This window comes from Papaver somniferum, chromosome 1 (genome assembly GCF_003573695.1).
Source record: "Papaver somniferum cultivar HN1 chromosome 1, ASM357369v1, whole genome shotgun sequence".
Lineage (NCBI taxonomy): Eukaryota > Viridiplantae > Streptophyta > Magnoliopsida > Ranunculales > Papaveraceae > Papaver > Papaver somniferum.
The window spans coordinates 218,367,581-218,383,884 of record NC_039358.1 but is presented as its reverse complement, the minus strand read 5'-3'; the positions used below and the strand labels follow the sequence as shown (position 1 = coordinate 218,383,884).

Sequence of the window (16,304 nt, the reverse complement as noted above, 5' to 3'; positions counted from 1 at the left end):
GGTGAGAAGTATCAAGCCTCAAATAAAATAGCCTACAAACAATAAGAACTAGTTAGTCCACTACAACCAGAAGCATTGATAACACATATCTACCGATTACTGCATAATCGGAGGATAAATATAGTTTATATACTTTTTATTAAAAACTTTGAAAAGTTTCCTGTTTCTGTATGAATAATCATGCATAATCGGTAGCGGTTGTATTTCTCATACTACTGATTATAATTGAATCGGTAGTTAAAATTCATCTACCGATTATGAGATCTAAATAATTCCAAAAAATTCAGTTTTGGAGGAGTTTGATTTTGGGGCGACACAATAATCGGAGGTTTAAGAATTTTCTTAATCTACAGATTGTAAATTATGAAACAAACCAATAATTGAAGTTTTGAAATATCTGTATTTGGGGCGACTTTGACAATCAGTAGTTATGTAAGTTTGCGAAACTGCCGATTATCCCAAATTGAATTTTTCAATTTGGGGGTTTTTTCATAATCGATAGAATTCTATGTTCCCCTTTCTACCGGTTATGGATATATTATTACACAGTTGTTGTTAATCGGTAGATATATAACCATATTATCTACTGATTATAGGTAGTTCATGGCATTCAATGCATGCAAAAATCGAATTTTCTTGTTCAAAAAACTCATACAAACGCATAGAAAGTGGTTTATGAGTATCTTAACGCAATACCTGTGTGTTAGATGCATCGTTAGCTTCCATATCGGTTGATTCTCCGGTTTCCTCCATGAAAGCATCGTTTAGGGTTTCCTCTCCACAAAAGTTTGGATCATTCAACATATACCCCAAATCGTCTTCTCTATACAGTAGTGTAGCTTCAACATTATGTTCTTCACCTTCTTCTTCATACCCATCCATGTTTCCTGTTGATTTAAGAAAAATGGTTAATTATCTCCCACTTTTTCTTCTTTCTCTTCTTCCTCTCTCTCTCTCACACCAAAAAATAAAACCAAACAATAGGAAAAAGTTGCCTAAAACCAACTATATACGACTAAACGTCCGATTGTACAAGTGAACTACCGATTATACATACTGACACTACCAATTATGAGGATATCTACTGATTGTGTACATAAATATACACGATTGTGAAATAAACTACCGATTATGGGTTTCGTACAAAAAAATGAAACAAACCACATTAAACTACCGATTGGAGTTTTATCTACCGATTATTGAGGGTAAAATTGCCATTTCGAAAAATCGGAGATAAGATGTAGCTTAGATTTACGCTTGTGTGACATTTTTTTGTCTTTTTGTGTCGCCCCTAATTTTTTTCAGGGTAGCCCCTAGTGACGTCGGGTAGATGAATTTGTAAGAAACTAAGAATACATGCTCTTTATAATGTTACGGCCAAGGATTGTTTGGAAACCAAGAAACCAAAATTCTCGAAATTCTCAAAAATATTAATTAATACCAATTCAGAAATTAAGATATATTATCTATATCCTTTTGATATTATTAACACATAATGTTGTAATAGAATATCAGAATATATTTCCAACTAATATATTAGAAATTCTAATAGTATGAAAAATAATACTAGGTAGTGCAAGTCCGTGTACTTATCTAAATTAGAAAAATAGTTATATACATACTTCTGGGAACCTTCTGCGCTTCATCACATCCCCTACTCCCCCATCTTGGCACATCACAAGGATGATTTAAGAAATATAAAGAATAAGATACGACAGATTCCACATGCAGCTATACAACACAACTATAGAGAAGGAAATCAAGCAGCGGGTGGTTTGGCCAACCATGCGACAGATGGAGGTCAAACGGAAAATTTCTCAACAAAAAATTGGGACCAGGCAATCCCTATTTTTGTTAATAAAATTATTTATCTTGACTCAGTGGATACCACATACCCCCGTCAAATTGTAACCTAATCTTCTTTTGAATAAATGTATGCTTCAAAAAAAAAAGCACTTTTGGGAAAGGAAAGTATATAGATACCCATTCCAAAGTTGGAATAAAAGATGTTTCTCACAATATAATTCGGATATCATCCTTGAGTGTCATTAGATTGAACTTTAACTTTTGTTTTTCTTTTTTTTGATTTGCAAGAAGGAGAACGGGATTTTGATGAAATTTTTGAAGAAAGTGATAAAATATATCCTGAAAAATAGTCAAGAGAACCTAATAAACATGCCCCCGTAACAATTTTGATTGATTCAAATCCGTTAAAAATTATAAAAATTCTGGATTTTTCTAGGGGTTAGGGTTGGGATATGTTGTCGACCCAACCGAAATCAACACTTTGCGGTGGGAAATAAAGAATTCCCAGCCGAAAGTTTTTTTTTCATAAAAAATTAACGGTTGGGTTTCCCAGCCGTGTGATAAGTTACGGCAGGAAAAACCGTACCGCAACACAACCTCTGTTTTTTTTCATTTTTGGTGATAATCGGAAGTGCATACGGCTGAGATTTCCTAATTGTAAATATATATTTATGGCTTGGATTTCAATATTTTCCATCCGTATACCTTCTTTACGACTAAATATTCAATATTTTCCGGCCGTATACCTGCTTTACGACTAAAGATTCAGCATCATTCCAGCCGTAATGGGCCGATGCTCTATATGAAAAATGTGCATACAGTTAGAATTCATTTTAAGGTTGAGTACACAGAATTCATTTTAAGGTTGAGTACACACTGATACTCATAAAATGAGTAGACCTAAGAATTGGTATATCACTTCATACTCGATCTTAAATCTGAGTATGAACTTGTACTCCTTTTGAAATCGAGTATCAGTGATACTCATTTTAAAATCGAGTATTAACTTATACTCATTTTGAAATCGCTCATAGCTTTGTACTTAGTTTTGAAATCGCCTACAACTTTATACTCATTATGAAATCTGAGTACAAACTTATTGTTTTGAAATCTGTATAAAACTATACCCATTCTGAAATCGAATATGAACATATACTCCATTTGAATTCGTCTATAAAGTGATACATATAATCATTATTTATTTTGACATTGGGTATAAAATTACTTCGGATATTCATTCGGATTTTTTGGTCAAGTTACGTCTAGGAAATGATGAACTCCTAGCCGTAAACATTACTACGTCTAGGAATTCATCAATTCCCAGCCGTAAGTTAAGAAAATATCGGCTTCCTAGTCGAAATGAACTACTTACGGCTAGGAAAAGATGATCTCCTAGCCGTAAACATTACTACGTCTTCCCAGCCGTAAGTGAAGAAAATATCGGCTTCCTAGTCGAAAATGAACTACTTACGGCTAGGAAAATATGATCTCCTAGCCGTAAGTATTTCCTAAAACTGAAACTGAATCATACTTTGATCATTTTAACGTATTTAAGTAACCAAAAACAATTAACGGATTTGTGGATTCTTATCTAATAAAAGTTATGAATGGAAGACTATAAGGTTGTTTAGTTGTTTCAATTTCTTGATTATTGATACCGTCAAAAAAAAAATAAAAAAATTGAGTTCATAATTGATGAAGGAGAAGAAAAGAAAAGAAAAGCATAACAATATATAATAGATTTAGTTTTTTTTTTTAAATTAAATTGGGTATTGAGATGATATATTTAACTTAGTGGGGTAGTTTTGATATTTTATATAGATTAGATCCCCATATCCACGTTTTGGTTATAGTTATCATTTTAAGCCCCCGAAAACCTGCCCCTACAATCCCATTACTAGGAATTACTGGTTAATCCTGTTTACTAGAACCCGCTTAATGTGTAGTCCATCATTAGATATCTTTTAAGCGGTAGTCCGATTTTATGTTTTTGGACCAAAAGAATTAACTCCCAGTCCAAACACGTGTGAGAGTTATGAAGCGTTTTTTCCTAAATGCCTAAAGTGCCCTCGTACGATGATAACATTCTGGATCTAGTTCCTTCTTTCAGTTTCTTCTCCGATGAAGAGCTTTGCCATGGCGATTGATGGAGAAAAGCCAAGGAATCTAATTCTCTGCAAACCAAAATCAGTGACGATGATAATTGTTAATATTTGTTTTCCTCATCTTTAATTTTATATTTTTAGGGTTTAATTGGCGGCTCCTCGTCGATTTCTTATTGATTGATTTCCCTGATTTTTCTTTTCATGACGCGAGAACTAGGTTTTTCATCATTTTTATAATCTGATAGTAACAAACATATGAAATATGAAGAATATGAGTCCGTAGACAACTAATTATCCATGGATTAGTAAGGGATTTAGAATTGGGTAAAATTGTTCAGGTACAATTATTAATTGTTGATTTGATTGAATATTCGGAATTTAGTTCGTTATAAATTGGGTTGAACTGATTTTGGTTTAAGATCTTTAAGTTTTATAGATGTTTATGTTGTTTTTGTATTCTTAGATGTAAGTAACATTTTTAGTGTCAATACGTGTGAAATCAAGTTGTTACACCATGCATGTGTAAAATGCAGAAGTTTCTCAAGGTATATACTATATGATGTTATTGAATTATTTTTTTTCTTTATTTGTATGTTGAACCTACTGTGTGTGTGAAGTGATTTTTTGCTAATTATGCGAGTTGAGACCAATGGTTAAGTAAGATATATCGTTATGTACTAGGCTTTGATTCAGTACATATTAATATGTCATAGGTTTTCACTAGCTCTAACATGTAGATTTGTATTGCAATTTTTTGTACTTCATTTATCATTCAATGGTTGTTGTGGTTATAAGATTTAACTGTTTTTCGAGCAAGTAACATGGATACATACATTGTCCTAACTTTGCAACCTCGGGAAAGGAAAAGCATTATTGCTGCAGGTACCTTCGAAGCGATCTATTATTATGTGGTGTTTTTTTTTATTTGACGTAATTCTGGATTCTGTGTGAGAAAGTAAAACATCTAAATGAAGTTGCACTATGTACTTTGAGGCAGTAATATGACGCGTATATAAATATGAATAGGAATTCAACACATTTTTCTTTCATGATTTATCTTATATAAAACACTCCATAGTAAATTTATAATTCACCAATCTGATGAAAAATGGAATTGAGGTTGGATTCACTTTTCCTATTTGGAGGCCATGGGTAACATTTACATTCGACGATGCAGGGAAATGATCTAACTCGGTACATATTAATACGTCCTAGGTTTTCACTCAGTACATATTTATATGTACTAGCTCTAACATGTAGACTTGTGCTAGAGTTTTCAATTCTTTTTACTTCATTTATCATTCAATGGTTGTTGTGATTATACATATGCTGAGCAGGTAACAGGCATATGTGATTGTTGTTGCCCTGAATTTGCAAACTCGGGAAAAGAAAAACAGTGTTGCTGCTGGTACCTTCTCAGCATTCAATTATTTTGTGCTCTTTTTTTCATTTGACATAATTCTGGATTCTGTGCGAGAATGTAAAACATCTAAACGAAGATGAACTATGTAGTTTGATGCAGTAATATTAAGGGAATATAGTATAAATATGGATAGGAAATTTATATGCCCCTTGCAGTGTTCCCATGGAACCGGTGTTTGATTGAGAAATTTTGCCAGAAGTTGTTTACAATGTGGTGAAGGACCAGGAACATTGTGGGGAGATTACATATTAACATGTACTAATTCATTTGTGTCTGTCTATGTGAATTCTTAATGCATTTTTTTCGAATCCTGATGTTTATTTCCTAGATTAATAAGCAAACATTTGTTTACATGATGAGATGTATATCACTTTGGATTTTAATTTGCAATTTTTTGAGTCGGCTTGGATTTTAATTTGTTACTTTTTATGTCTGTTTTAATAATTGGCAGCTATGTTGGATGAATTGCAAGAGCATGTTGAATTCATTGACATGGAAAATGGTAAGTTGATACCTTATTAATTTGGGATTTTTTTTATTATATAATGTAATTAGTTTGTATGTGTGTCACAGATTTGCATACAATTGGTGGTTTAGTCCCCCTTTTTGAACACCTGAAGAATTCGAGTGCAGGCATCCGAGCAAAGGCTGCCAAGGTTGTAAGTATTATAGTTCAAAATAATCCTAAGAGTCAGCAACTTCCAATTGCCGCAAACAGTCTAGAACATCTCAATATGTACTAGGTTTTCACTTAATACATATCAATATGTACTAGGTTTTTACTCAGTACGTATCAAAATGTACTAATTCATTTATGTCTATTTCTTAATGTGTTTTTATTCTAATCTTGATGTTGTTTGCAGGAGTGTGCTAGATTCTTTGGGTGTTCTGTATTTTTAGCGTTCTCTAGTCCTTAATGGTTAAGTCATTGACTCTTGATAGTTTTTATTACGTCTTTGACAGATGATAGTTTTGCGGAAGGGGATGTATGAAATATAACAAGCTATGGTGATGTTTGAGAATAAGCTTAAATTCAAAAAACAAACAACAACAACAGTTATGGCCGCTGGAGATGCAGCTACAAGTCATTGAGGTTGTAGACATCAAGGATGAGAGAGAGATTGGAGGAAATATCTCATCAACTTGATGAGTTGTTGAGCTATGTTTTTTTGGCAGAATTTTCTTTGCCGCCAGGTTTTACATTACAACAAGATATGTAATGCCACTATTTAAGGCATCATACTTTTTAACGCCATTTTACTTTTCAATGCCACTATACATTACAAAAAAAATTTGAGTTTGTGCATCAGGTTTTACAGTAGATGATGTACTGCCTGTATTCAAGGTTTCCAATATTTTTTTGTTAACCTTTTCCTAGCCATGCCTTTGTAGTAGGATTTATGAGTCCTGTACTTTGGAATATTATTGTATATACTTTGTTTATCAAAATAAAAAGATTTTATTGGGGAATATGAGTTGAACTCACAGTATACAAATGATATGCTATGAAAAAACTACAGTATATAAATGATGTATCCGGAGAAATCACAGTATATAAAACAATGTACTCAGGAGGGGAACTTGCATTAAGTAAACTTTGTACACTGAAACAAAAGGAGAAGTTGAAACAAGCGGAGTTATGCCTTGCTGTAATACAATAAGTGACGATCAACGCCTTCAATTCCGAACTTTACAGTCTTTTTAGCACCCGTTTTCTATGCAACACATTCATAATCTCAAGCTTCCGCTGACTTGATAAATTCTAGATATTTATACACCGCAACATGTGCACATCGCTGCAACTAATAAGTTTTTCCATAAAAGTTTAATGTTAAAACCAATTTTTGCAACAAATATTTATTGAAAGGGAAATAAAATCACCTAGTTTTTCACGATATAAGAAAATATGTACTGGCAGTTGACACTGTCAAAAACCACCAAGTTTATCACAGTACAACCAGATATGTACTGCAGTTTTTACCAGTATAATCGAATATGTACTGGCGACAGTTGACATTGTCAAAAACTACCACGTTTTTCAAGCATTACACATCAATATTTCTTATCAGAAACATGCTGGTTTTACATGTTATTTTCCTCGTGCAAGGTAGCACATGTTGATATGACCTAATACAAGTGCAAGTTTTCTACAGTACTAGTCAAGATAAGGAGAAAAGAAATAAGGCTAGTTCTGCTGTACAAAAGAAATAAGGTTCACTGGTTTCACATGATACATATCAGTAACTAATGCTTTTACACAGTACATATCCGTATCTATTACAGTACATATTAACATGGTATATCAATTAATAACCTAGTACATGTCAATATGTATTGTAGTATCATATTCAAGCATAAACTAGGGTTAAGGGTCTATGCGATATATAATTATATGTACTGCATCAACGAATCACTTTTGGATAAAGTACATATTGATATATAATGATGCTTGTGGGGAGCATAAAAGAGATTTTAGTAAAACAAAGCATATTGATATGCACTGATGCTTACGGAGAACTAAAAAAGAGTTTTACATAGTACAATAGAACATATTGATATGTACAGATGCATACACACAACAACAAGGAAAACAATACATATTCATATGTACAAAGTAACACAGTACAACATTACATATTTATATGTATTAATGCTTATAGAGAGCATAAAGAGGGTTTCACATAATACAACAACACATATTCATATGTACAAAGTCACACAGTACAACAATACATATTGATATGTATTGATGCTTATATAGAGCGTAAAGAGGGTTTACATAATACAAAAATATATATTCATATGTATTGCATCGTACACGCAACAATAATCCAATTATTCAACATTACATATTAATAAGTACTACCAATATGTAATATGTACTATTAGATCATGCACATAACACTAATCTAACTATCGACCATTACATCTTGATATGTATTGTTCCTTTTAGAAGAGAAATTAGAAGTGAATTTTAGATTTGTACCTTCTTTTGGTAAAAATGCTTTCTTTCATTTTGTTGATGAAGGAGTAACAATGTTTTCTCTGTATTTGTTGTTGATGGTGGAGGAGTAACAATGTTTCTCTTCCTTTTTGTTGTTGGTGAAGGAGTAACAAGAAAACGAATAACAAAATCAGATCCAAAATGAATTTCCATCAAAAATATAGGAAAATCTTGTTTGATTTCACCGAATCTAGGGTTTTCCCATTGATTTTCTTCTGCTTTGATGATGAATTATTTGGGTTTTGTGACCTAGATTTTCAGATAAAACTCAAAATCGTGCCCTAGATTTTAAGTTTTTACTAAAATAAAGAAGATGAAATTGAAATCGGGAAAAATAAAGAAACTGGAACTCAAAATCGTACTATAGATCTTCAGATTTGAGTGAATACAAAAGAAGATAAAACTGATTTCTGCCGCTGGACTGTAAAAGATGATTAAAGTTTTACACGGACTCTTCTCATGGGTAGCTTTGTAATTTTACGTTTTTTGAAACTTTGTTGGACCAGCCAGCAAATGTTTTATCCCGCTGGACTACAGATTAACCCGGGTACGGTTTTCTGGACTAAACAGGAAATTCCCCATCCCATTGTAGGATTCAAAAAGAAAAAAAAGGTTTTTCAGTAAAAAACTTACGCCCGGTTTCATGGGTAACATGAGAAAAGAATGCAACGACCAGATATGGTCCCTTCTTAGTCTCATCCGTCTCGGATGTGTCCATGTTATGAGTTGATCACATAGTAATTTAGACCGTACTCATAAAAAGCCACCCGAAATTTACTTCTTATTAAATTGTTCATATATTGGTGTGGCGGATGATTGATTCCCATAGAAATGGTCAACTTGTGTTCACCTGACTCACCCTAACACCTTAGGAAGTTAGGCTGTCGTTCATGGCTGCATAATGATGCGCAGAGAACAAACCTCCAAGTTTACATTTAGTCCCCTCAAAAATATCATGGCCCCCAAAAAATCGTTCTAAGAAAATTGGAGGCCAGTTACAAAGTTGAGTTTCAACTTACACTGAAGTCGTTCAATTTAAATGCTTATACACCAAAGTTTGAATAGCCAAACTCACTTATACACAAAGTGATTAATCTACACAATTACCATTAAACAAACTTCAAAATCAGTAGTAGGAAATACTACTGATTTTGAACCCTGGTATCTAAACATTGCATAACAACCTCAAACGTGTAACCAAAGACCAAGACGAAATCAGCTATTGAATCAAGAAGATGTCTAGTTCCCAGGGTAACATCACAAAGCCATGAGTAACCTGAGTTCTTCATTTCGTGCTTCTCTTCGATCCATATCGTTTCCAAGCCTTCCGAGTTTCTTTTTCTCATGCAATTCCAATATTCTCTCCTCAATGCTGCGTCTAGTTATTAGCCTCACAATCTTTACCACCTCCGTCTGTACAACTCCACGTGCCCGGTTCAGAACTTGTTCTTCTGTTGCAGGGTTTATCCATGGCTCCAATAGATATGCGTTTGATACTTTTGTCAGATGTACGCCGCTCCCCAAAGCTTTAAGATCTACGAGAAGCACCATGGACGGATCCGAGTTTTTGAATATTTTTATTATATCATCCCTCCTTTCCGAACTCTTCCATCCATTTAGTTTCAAGGTCTGTCTCAAAGCCAGCAGCCTTTAGTGGCTTTTCGAGTAAACTCAACATATTTCCAAATTGTGAGAACACCACTAGTTTTGCCAAGTGATTCTCATTGCGAGATGACACCAGGAGATTTAACAAGGTTGATACTTTGGAGGAGCAATTAGCAATTACGCCGGAAGATAGGATATCATTATTTTCATCTTCATTACAAGGTTTGTCAGATGAGGCGGAAAAGAGGTCTGCTTCAGAAAGATGGTGGCGGCACAGTGGACAGCATGATTTCTTCTTTAAGAGAGCCTTTAATATGCATTTTTTGCAAAACATATGTGCACAACATGTAATGGTTGGCTCAACTAGAGGAGATATGCAAATTCGGCAGTCAAAGGAATCTCCGTTCTGTAGCACCGAGGCCATCTTCCGAAGTAATTCTGGGTTCTTGGAAACATCTGCATAATTAAGAGAAATTGTCTGGTAAATTTATTCAATTCACTCACACCACATAAAGTAAATAAATGGATGCAAGTTTAAGTATCGATATCAAAGTTACCTTCAATGGTGTAGGAACGATGTGGCTCAGAAGGGCAAGAAGCCGCCTCGTTACACATTTGGCGAAGTCGTTGAACAACACCATCAATACCCGTATGGTGAGCCACCTCCCGACCAAGGAAGTTGAGGAATGAGCTAAGAAGACTGGGGATGTCCATTGAGGTGATTTCTTCACCAACATCCAGAACAAAGAGGTCAGTAAATTCAAGGGGTAAAGTTTGTTTTAAATGAATCTTAAAATTCTTACTTGGAATGTAAGGGGATTGAACTCCAATAGAAGAAGAACGGTGGTTCATAAATTCCTGCAGATGATTAGAGCTCCTATCATTATTCTTCAAGAGACAAAGATGATGCAATGTTCCTCTTGGGATATTAAGCAAATATGTGGTCATAAGAATGTAGGTTGGACTCTACAAAAATCGTTAGGAAATTCCGGTGGCATGTTAATTCTCTGGGATAGAGATTTTTTGGAAGTAAGTGATTCACTTGTCGGTGACTACACGCTATCAATTTTATGTACAAATAAGAATGATAACTTCCAGTGGGTGCTTACAAACGTTTATGGACCAAACAATTCAGTGGAGAGGACTGAATTTTGGCTAGAACTCGATAACGTTTGTAGATATTGGATTAATATTCCATGGTGTATTGGGGGTGACTTCAACACAATTGTGAATTGTGGTGAAAAAAAGAATTGTAAGAGGATTACAAGAATTATGAGAAAGTTCAACAAATTTATAGTTGAGCACGATCTCATTGACTTGCCTCTGAAGGGTGCAAGATACACTTGGTCGAATGGACAATCAAATCCGGTTATGTGCAGGTTAGACAGATTTCTCATTTCCCCATCTTTTGAACAACATTACCCTTTCGTTACCCAGTTAGCTAAAGCCAGACCTACATCCGATCACATTCCACTCCTTCTAGAAATTTCTGACCCTTCCTGGGGACCTAGTCCTTTTAGGTTTGAAGCTATGTGGTTCATGGAGAATGGTTTCTTACAATTACTGGAAGATTGGTGGCTTTCTTTTTGTTTTGCAGGTACACCTAGTACAGTGCTTTGGTTGAAGTTAAAGGCACTTAAGGAAAAGCTAAAAGTCTGGAACAAAGAAGTTTTTGGACACACAACCACAAATCTCAATATCATTCTCTCGGATATTCAAACTCTAGATTTGCTAGGAGAAGATAATGTTCTCACAGAAGAAGAGCGAAATGTGCATCTACAAAATAAAGAGGAATTCGAAAGGATTTCTAAAATGGAGGAGACGTCATGGAAAATTAAATCAAAAACCAAATGGCTACAAGAGGGAGACCGAAACACTTCATTCTTCATCAGCAATGCCTCTGCGAGACGTAGATACAATAAAATAAGGAAATTATACGTCGAAAATGAACTTGTGTCTGATAGGAAGAGGTTACAAGAACATATTGTGGGTTTTTACAAGACACTTTTCACTGAAGAAGAAATTATTAGGCCTGATTTAGAAGGGATTGATTTTGATTCCATCACTGCTACAGAAGCTATTATCTTAGATTCTGATTTTAATGAAGATGAGGTCGTACGTGCCATCAGGGACTTAGGAAATGACAAAGCTCCGGGTCCAGACGGATTTCCAATTATTTTCTTTCAGAAGTGTTAGCATTTCATCAAAGGAGATTTTATGGCTACGGTGAATGAATTTTGTACCACAGGTAATATTAATTCTAAGCATAATTCTACTTTTATTACTCTTATACCCGAAAAAGGATCACATCGAAACAATCAAGGATTGTAGACCTTTATGTCTCCTTACTAGTGTTTACAAGATCATTGCCAAGGTGTTATCCACGAGACTCAAACTTGTCATGGATAAACTCATATCCCCGGTACAATGCGCGTATATCGAAGGCAGACAAATTATCGATGGTACCCTAATAGCCAACGAGTTGGTAGATTCTAGACTAAGGTCTGGAAATGCTGGAATTTTATGCAAAATTGATCTGGAGAAGGCGTTTGATAGAATAAATTGAAATTATCTTGAATCTGTTCTTTTTCATATGGGGTTTACCTCAAAATGGCGCAACTGGTTGAGGTTATGTTATGCTACTTCATCATTTTCAGTTTTAATTAATGGATCTTCTTTTGGTTACTTCACAAGTACAAGGGGAGTTCGACAGGGATGCCCTGTTTATCCTCTTTTGTTTAACATTGCGATGGAGGGTTTTTCCAGATATATAGATAGAGTTGCGAATCAGGGTCTTTTCAGCGGTTTCTCAGTCACACCTACAAGTATCATAGTGAATCACCTTCATTATGCAGATGATACGATTTTCTTTGTTGAAAATAACAAGGAGCAATTACATAATCTGTTTTCAGCTTTACAGTGTTTTGAGTACATTGCAGGTTTAAAAGTAAACACTGCCAAGACAAGGCTTATTTCTGTTGGAGAAGTCCCAAACTTAGCCTTGTGGGCTGAGGAATTCGGTTGTGCAATAGACTGTTTACCTTTCCAGTATTTGGGAATGTCGTTAGGTGCTAAGTCCAGTTCGAAGAGAATTTGGGACCCAATTATAGAGAAATTCGACGCCAGATTATCCGTCTGGAGACGTATTTCTTTATCAAAGGGAGGTAAGCTCGTTCTTATCAAATGCATCTTGTCATCTCTTCCAACATATTATTTTTCGTTGTTCAAAGCACCAATTTCTGTTATTAAAATCCTCGAAAAGAAGATGCGCAATTTCTTATGGGAATATAAAGATGGAGTAAAGACTTCTCATTTGGTTAAATGGAATTTAGTTTGCGCTACTAAAGAAAAAGGCGGCCTAGGTGTGTGTAACCTGAGATTAATGAATTTATCTTTGCTTGCAAAATGGTGTTGGAGGTTTGGTGTCTAAAAGAGCAAGCTATGGTACAAGATAATAGAGGAGAAATATGGCTCAGAGTTTTCTTATTGGAATCCCGGTAAAATTGCTACAACATATGGTATCTCATGTTGGCGAGCCATTGCGGAAACTTCTAATCTTGTGAGTGCCAATTCTACCTTATACTTACATTCAGGTAGTTTAATTTCTTTTTGGAATGACATTTGGTGTGGAGATTTGTCATTAGAAAAAGCACATCCTAATCTTTATAAGCTTTCCCGGGATAAACATGTAACAGTTGCGGCAATGATATCTTTGGAAGGTGGTTGGAAGTTTGATTTTAGGCGTGTTCTTTCAAATACAGAGGTGGTGGAATTTGCTACACTACTTACCATTATAGGGGACAATCCACCTACTCAAAATGATCTGACGGATACTCGCAGATGGAAACTTAACCACACGGGAGTTTTTACTATGAAATCACTATATGCTAAATTAGTGGCAGAAGATGGAGTTAATCACTTTCCTTATTCGTTCATTTGGAAGACGGAAATACCACCAAATATTAATATCTTAATGTGGTGTTTGATTCACGGTAAACTGAATACTGATATCTTGCAACACAAAGGTATGGATCTCCATAATTCTTGTGTTCTGTGTGGAATTGGTGTAGAATCTCAGGATCATTATTCTTACATTGTAAGATTGCTTATAAGATTTGGTCGAGCATTCTGCTTAATACAGGTTGGAGTTGGGTTTTACCGGGTTCCATGAGAATTTTGGCAGAAAGTTGGCACCATAATCATTTTTCCCCTACAGGGAATTATATTTGGGATCTAATACCAGCTGCGGTTGTTAATACAATTTGGAATGAAAGGAATTGCAGACGTTTTGAGGAACAATATATTTACAAAACAGATGATGATCTGGTTTTGTCTGTCAAATCCTCTATTTTAGTTTGGGCAGCAGCAACAGGTACACAGGATTTTGTGTCTTCACAGATTCAAAATTGGAACTCTATCTTTTTGTAATTTGTTTATTTGTTCTTTTCTGTTCTACCTCTGGTAGATTTACATGTACATTCTTCTTCTCTATATAAAATTTCTCTTTCGATCAAAAAAAAACCTCCCGACCAAGATGCAAATAATTTCGAACCACACATTGATAATCCATTTCCATTTGGTCATACTTCTCTCGTTCTTCAGAAGAGAGCTCCACAAAACAAGTTTCTATAGTTTTAGGCGGTAGTCCAACCAGAGGATCACTATTTAATCTTCTCAGAGAAATGGTGGCCATTATATCCTACAAACAAAGAAAACAATTCTGCATTAAAATTAATGCAGTTAAAGTGAGGCTGAGTGATTAACATGGCCACTCTTACCTGCAAACGTGATAACCCATCCTTTTTTCCTTTCTGGATGGGTAGCTGGACAAGACTTCGCCAATTCTTCTTGTTGGAAAATGGTTCAAACCTCAAGAAAGCCATTGGAAAATGCATATCGTATGCACCACTCAGTATCGCCGTATCGGCATTCCTGTAACCAACCACCTATTCTTAGCTTTTAATCTAAAAGCAGGCCAAATGCTATAATGGTTCACACTCTTAATCACATGCGCTTCATCTAAAATTACTCGATACCATTCCATGTTCAACAGAGCTGGAGCTGAACTATATATAGTACCCTGGAGAGTAGTATATGTTGTCAGAACAATGTCGTACCTTTTAAAATCCTCAACCTTGATATCGTAGGGGCGTGGTAATCCATGATACGTGAACACCTTCAACGTATCCGGTTCTGTGTGCTCGTGTAATTGTGTTTGCCACTTTAATAGAACTGGTGTACGGCATACAATCAATGTCGTTCTTCTTATAGGGAACCTTAGTTCACTACTTCTATCGCCGGCACTGTCAATTGATGCTCGAAGATTTTCAGTTGAAGCCGCAGTAGTTTCTTTAGTCGGCTTCATCCTCTTCCTTCCACCCACAGATAAAGACAATGACAAATCAATTTCTTCTTCTTCCTCCTCTTCTATTTTTTTGTGCAGTACTACATTGTTTAGAATAATCAGTAGCAATAAGAGATAATAGTGTAAGGGTTTTACCTAAACCTATATCATCTGCAAAAACCCCGCCTCTCAAGGGATCAGGTCGCTTATTCGTCTGAATATTCGTCATCAAATTCTCCCATGATTCTTGTTTATTACTTCGCCTTTTTATCCAAAAGGGAGGCAATTCGTCAGAATTTTCCCTTTGAATTAACCAACCTAAACCTAACTTTTGATGCATGTAAAGCTCGGTTTTGATTATTTCTTTTGGTGGATCCAATGCTTCCCACCTTCGATTGCTACCAATCCTTGCTTCACGCTCCAACTTAAAAATCTCATCAAAGCTTTTGAGTTTCTTGTTAAAAGGTTTTTGAATTGTTTTCTTACAAGAAGCAGGATGAGAAATGTCATCTCCTAAAGCATCGGCCATGAGGTTAAATTTTTTAAACAACGCAACAAAATTACGAGAACAGAGATGTTTGCCCTCTTGTTGATACGAAAGAAGACAAAGGATAGCTGTATTTATATAGTAATCTATATTACACTTAAGAGTTTGAGTCCTAAAAGCATTCCAAAAGGTGAGAATTTTATTTTCTTAGGACACAGAATTTTAGAATCTTATTTATATTGAATTCATCTACGATAGTGGATATGAAGAATGTCAAAATAAATATAAAAGTCATAGAGAAAGTCTTATCTAGACTTTCACAATGGCATCCATGTCATCTTTTTAACTATTTTTTTTAATTATTATTTATAAATAAATTTTTCTAAACCAATAGGAAAAAAGAAATCACTTTTATTCTTTATCCAAAAACAAATTCTATAAATTAGACCCTTACCACGAGAGATGGTTTATGAGCAATACATTGATATTTATGCCTCATATATATATATATATATATATATATATATATA

The 16,304-nt window shown here is 34.8% G+C and overlaps 5 protein-coding genes across 5 annotated transcripts; 2 read left to right on the top strand and 3 right to left on the bottom strand.

The window, feature by feature from the left end:
* Positions 1-9,923: 9,923 nt before the first annotated feature.
* On the bottom strand, positions 9,924-10,795 carry LOC113360409 (putative SWI/SNF-related matrix-associated actin-dependent regulator of chromatin subfamily A member 3-like 1). The gene is made up of 2 exons (XM_026603921.1): positions 10,501-10,795; positions 9,924-10,399 (listed from the first exon to the last, which is right to left on the bottom strand). Exons 1-2 carry the CDS (start codon positions 10,793-10,795, stop codon positions 9,924-9,926), a joined length of 771 nt encoding a protein of 256 aa, XP_026459706.1.
* A 51-nt stretch (positions 10,796-10,846) lies between these two features.
* On the top strand, positions 10,847-12,139 carry LOC113360403. Its single transcript, XM_026603915.1, has one exon. It carries the CDS (start codon positions 10,847-10,849, stop codon positions 12,137-12,139), a length of 1,293 nt encoding a protein of 430 aa, XP_026459700.1.
* A 397-nt stretch (positions 12,140-12,536) lies between these two features.
* Positions 12,537-14,114, top strand: LOC113360398. The gene is made up of 2 exons (XM_026603910.1): positions 12,537-13,107; positions 13,537-14,114. The coding sequence occupies exons 1-2, from the start codon at positions 12,537-12,539 to the stop codon at positions 14,112-14,114; spliced, it is 1,149 nt and encodes a 382-aa protein (XP_026459695.1).
* Positions 14,115-14,320: 206 nt separating this feature from the next.
* On the bottom strand, positions 14,321-14,857 carry LOC113340507 (putative SWI/SNF-related matrix-associated actin-dependent regulator of chromatin subfamily A member 3-like 1). Its single transcript, XM_026585647.1, has 2 exons — positions 14,722-14,857; positions 14,321-14,642 (listed from the first exon to the last, which is right to left on the bottom strand). Exons 1-2 carry the CDS (start codon positions 14,836-14,838, stop codon positions 14,454-14,456), a joined length of 306 nt encoding a protein of 101 aa, XP_026441432.1. The 5' UTR covers positions 14,839-14,857; the 3' UTR covers positions 14,321-14,453.
* On the bottom strand, positions 14,853-15,816 carry LOC113360389 (putative SWI/SNF-related matrix-associated actin-dependent regulator of chromatin subfamily A member 3-like 1). The gene is made up of 2 exons (XM_026603903.1): positions 15,444-15,816; positions 14,853-15,388 (listed from the first exon to the last, which is right to left on the bottom strand). The coding sequence occupies exons 1-2, from the start codon at positions 15,814-15,816 to the stop codon at positions 14,853-14,855; spliced, it is 909 nt and encodes a 302-aa protein (XP_026459688.1).
* Positions 15,817-16,304: the final 488 nt, after the last annotated feature.

What these genes read in the sequence shown, in the direction of transcription:
- LOC113360403 (XM_026603915.1), top strand. Translation starts at nt 10,847, where the DNA reads ATGATGCAATGTTCCTCTTGGGATATTAAGCAAATATGTGGTCATAAG.
- LOC113360389 (XM_026603903.1), bottom strand. Translation starts at nt 15,816, where the DNA reads ATGGCCGATGCTTTAGGAGATGACATTTCTCATCCTGCTTCTTGTAAG. An exon ending in TGCAGATGATATAGGTTTAG is followed by an intron (nt 15,389 to 15,443) that starts GTAAAACCCTTA and finishes TAAACAATGTAG; the next exon opens with TACTGCACAAAAAAATAGAA.
- LOC113340507 (XM_026585647.1), bottom strand. Translation starts at nt 14,838, where the DNA reads ATGCATTTTCCAATGGCTTTCTTGAGGTTTGAACCATTTTCCAACAAG. An exon ending in ATGGGTTATCACGTTTGCAG is followed by an intron (nt 14,643 to 14,721) that starts GTAAGAGTGGCC and finishes CTTTGTTTGTAG; the next exon opens with GATATAATGGCCACCATTTC.
- LOC113360398 (XM_026603910.1), top strand. Translation starts at nt 12,537, where the DNA reads ATGGGGTTTACCTCAAAATGGCGCAACTGGTTGAGGTTATGTTATGCT. An exon ending in TATTTCTTTATCAAAGGGAG is followed by an intron (nt 13,108 to 13,536) that starts GTAAGCTCGTTC and finishes ACTTACATTCAG; the next exon opens with GTAGTTTAATTTCTTTTTGG.
- LOC113360409 (XM_026603921.1), bottom strand. Translation starts at nt 10,795, where the DNA reads ATGAACCACCGTTCTTCTTCTATTGGAGTTCAATCCCCTTACATTCCA. An exon ending in TCGTTCCTACACCATTGAAG is followed by an intron (nt 10,400 to 10,500) that starts GTAACTTTGATA and finishes TTAATTATGCAG; the next exon opens with ATGTTTCCAAGAACCCAGAA.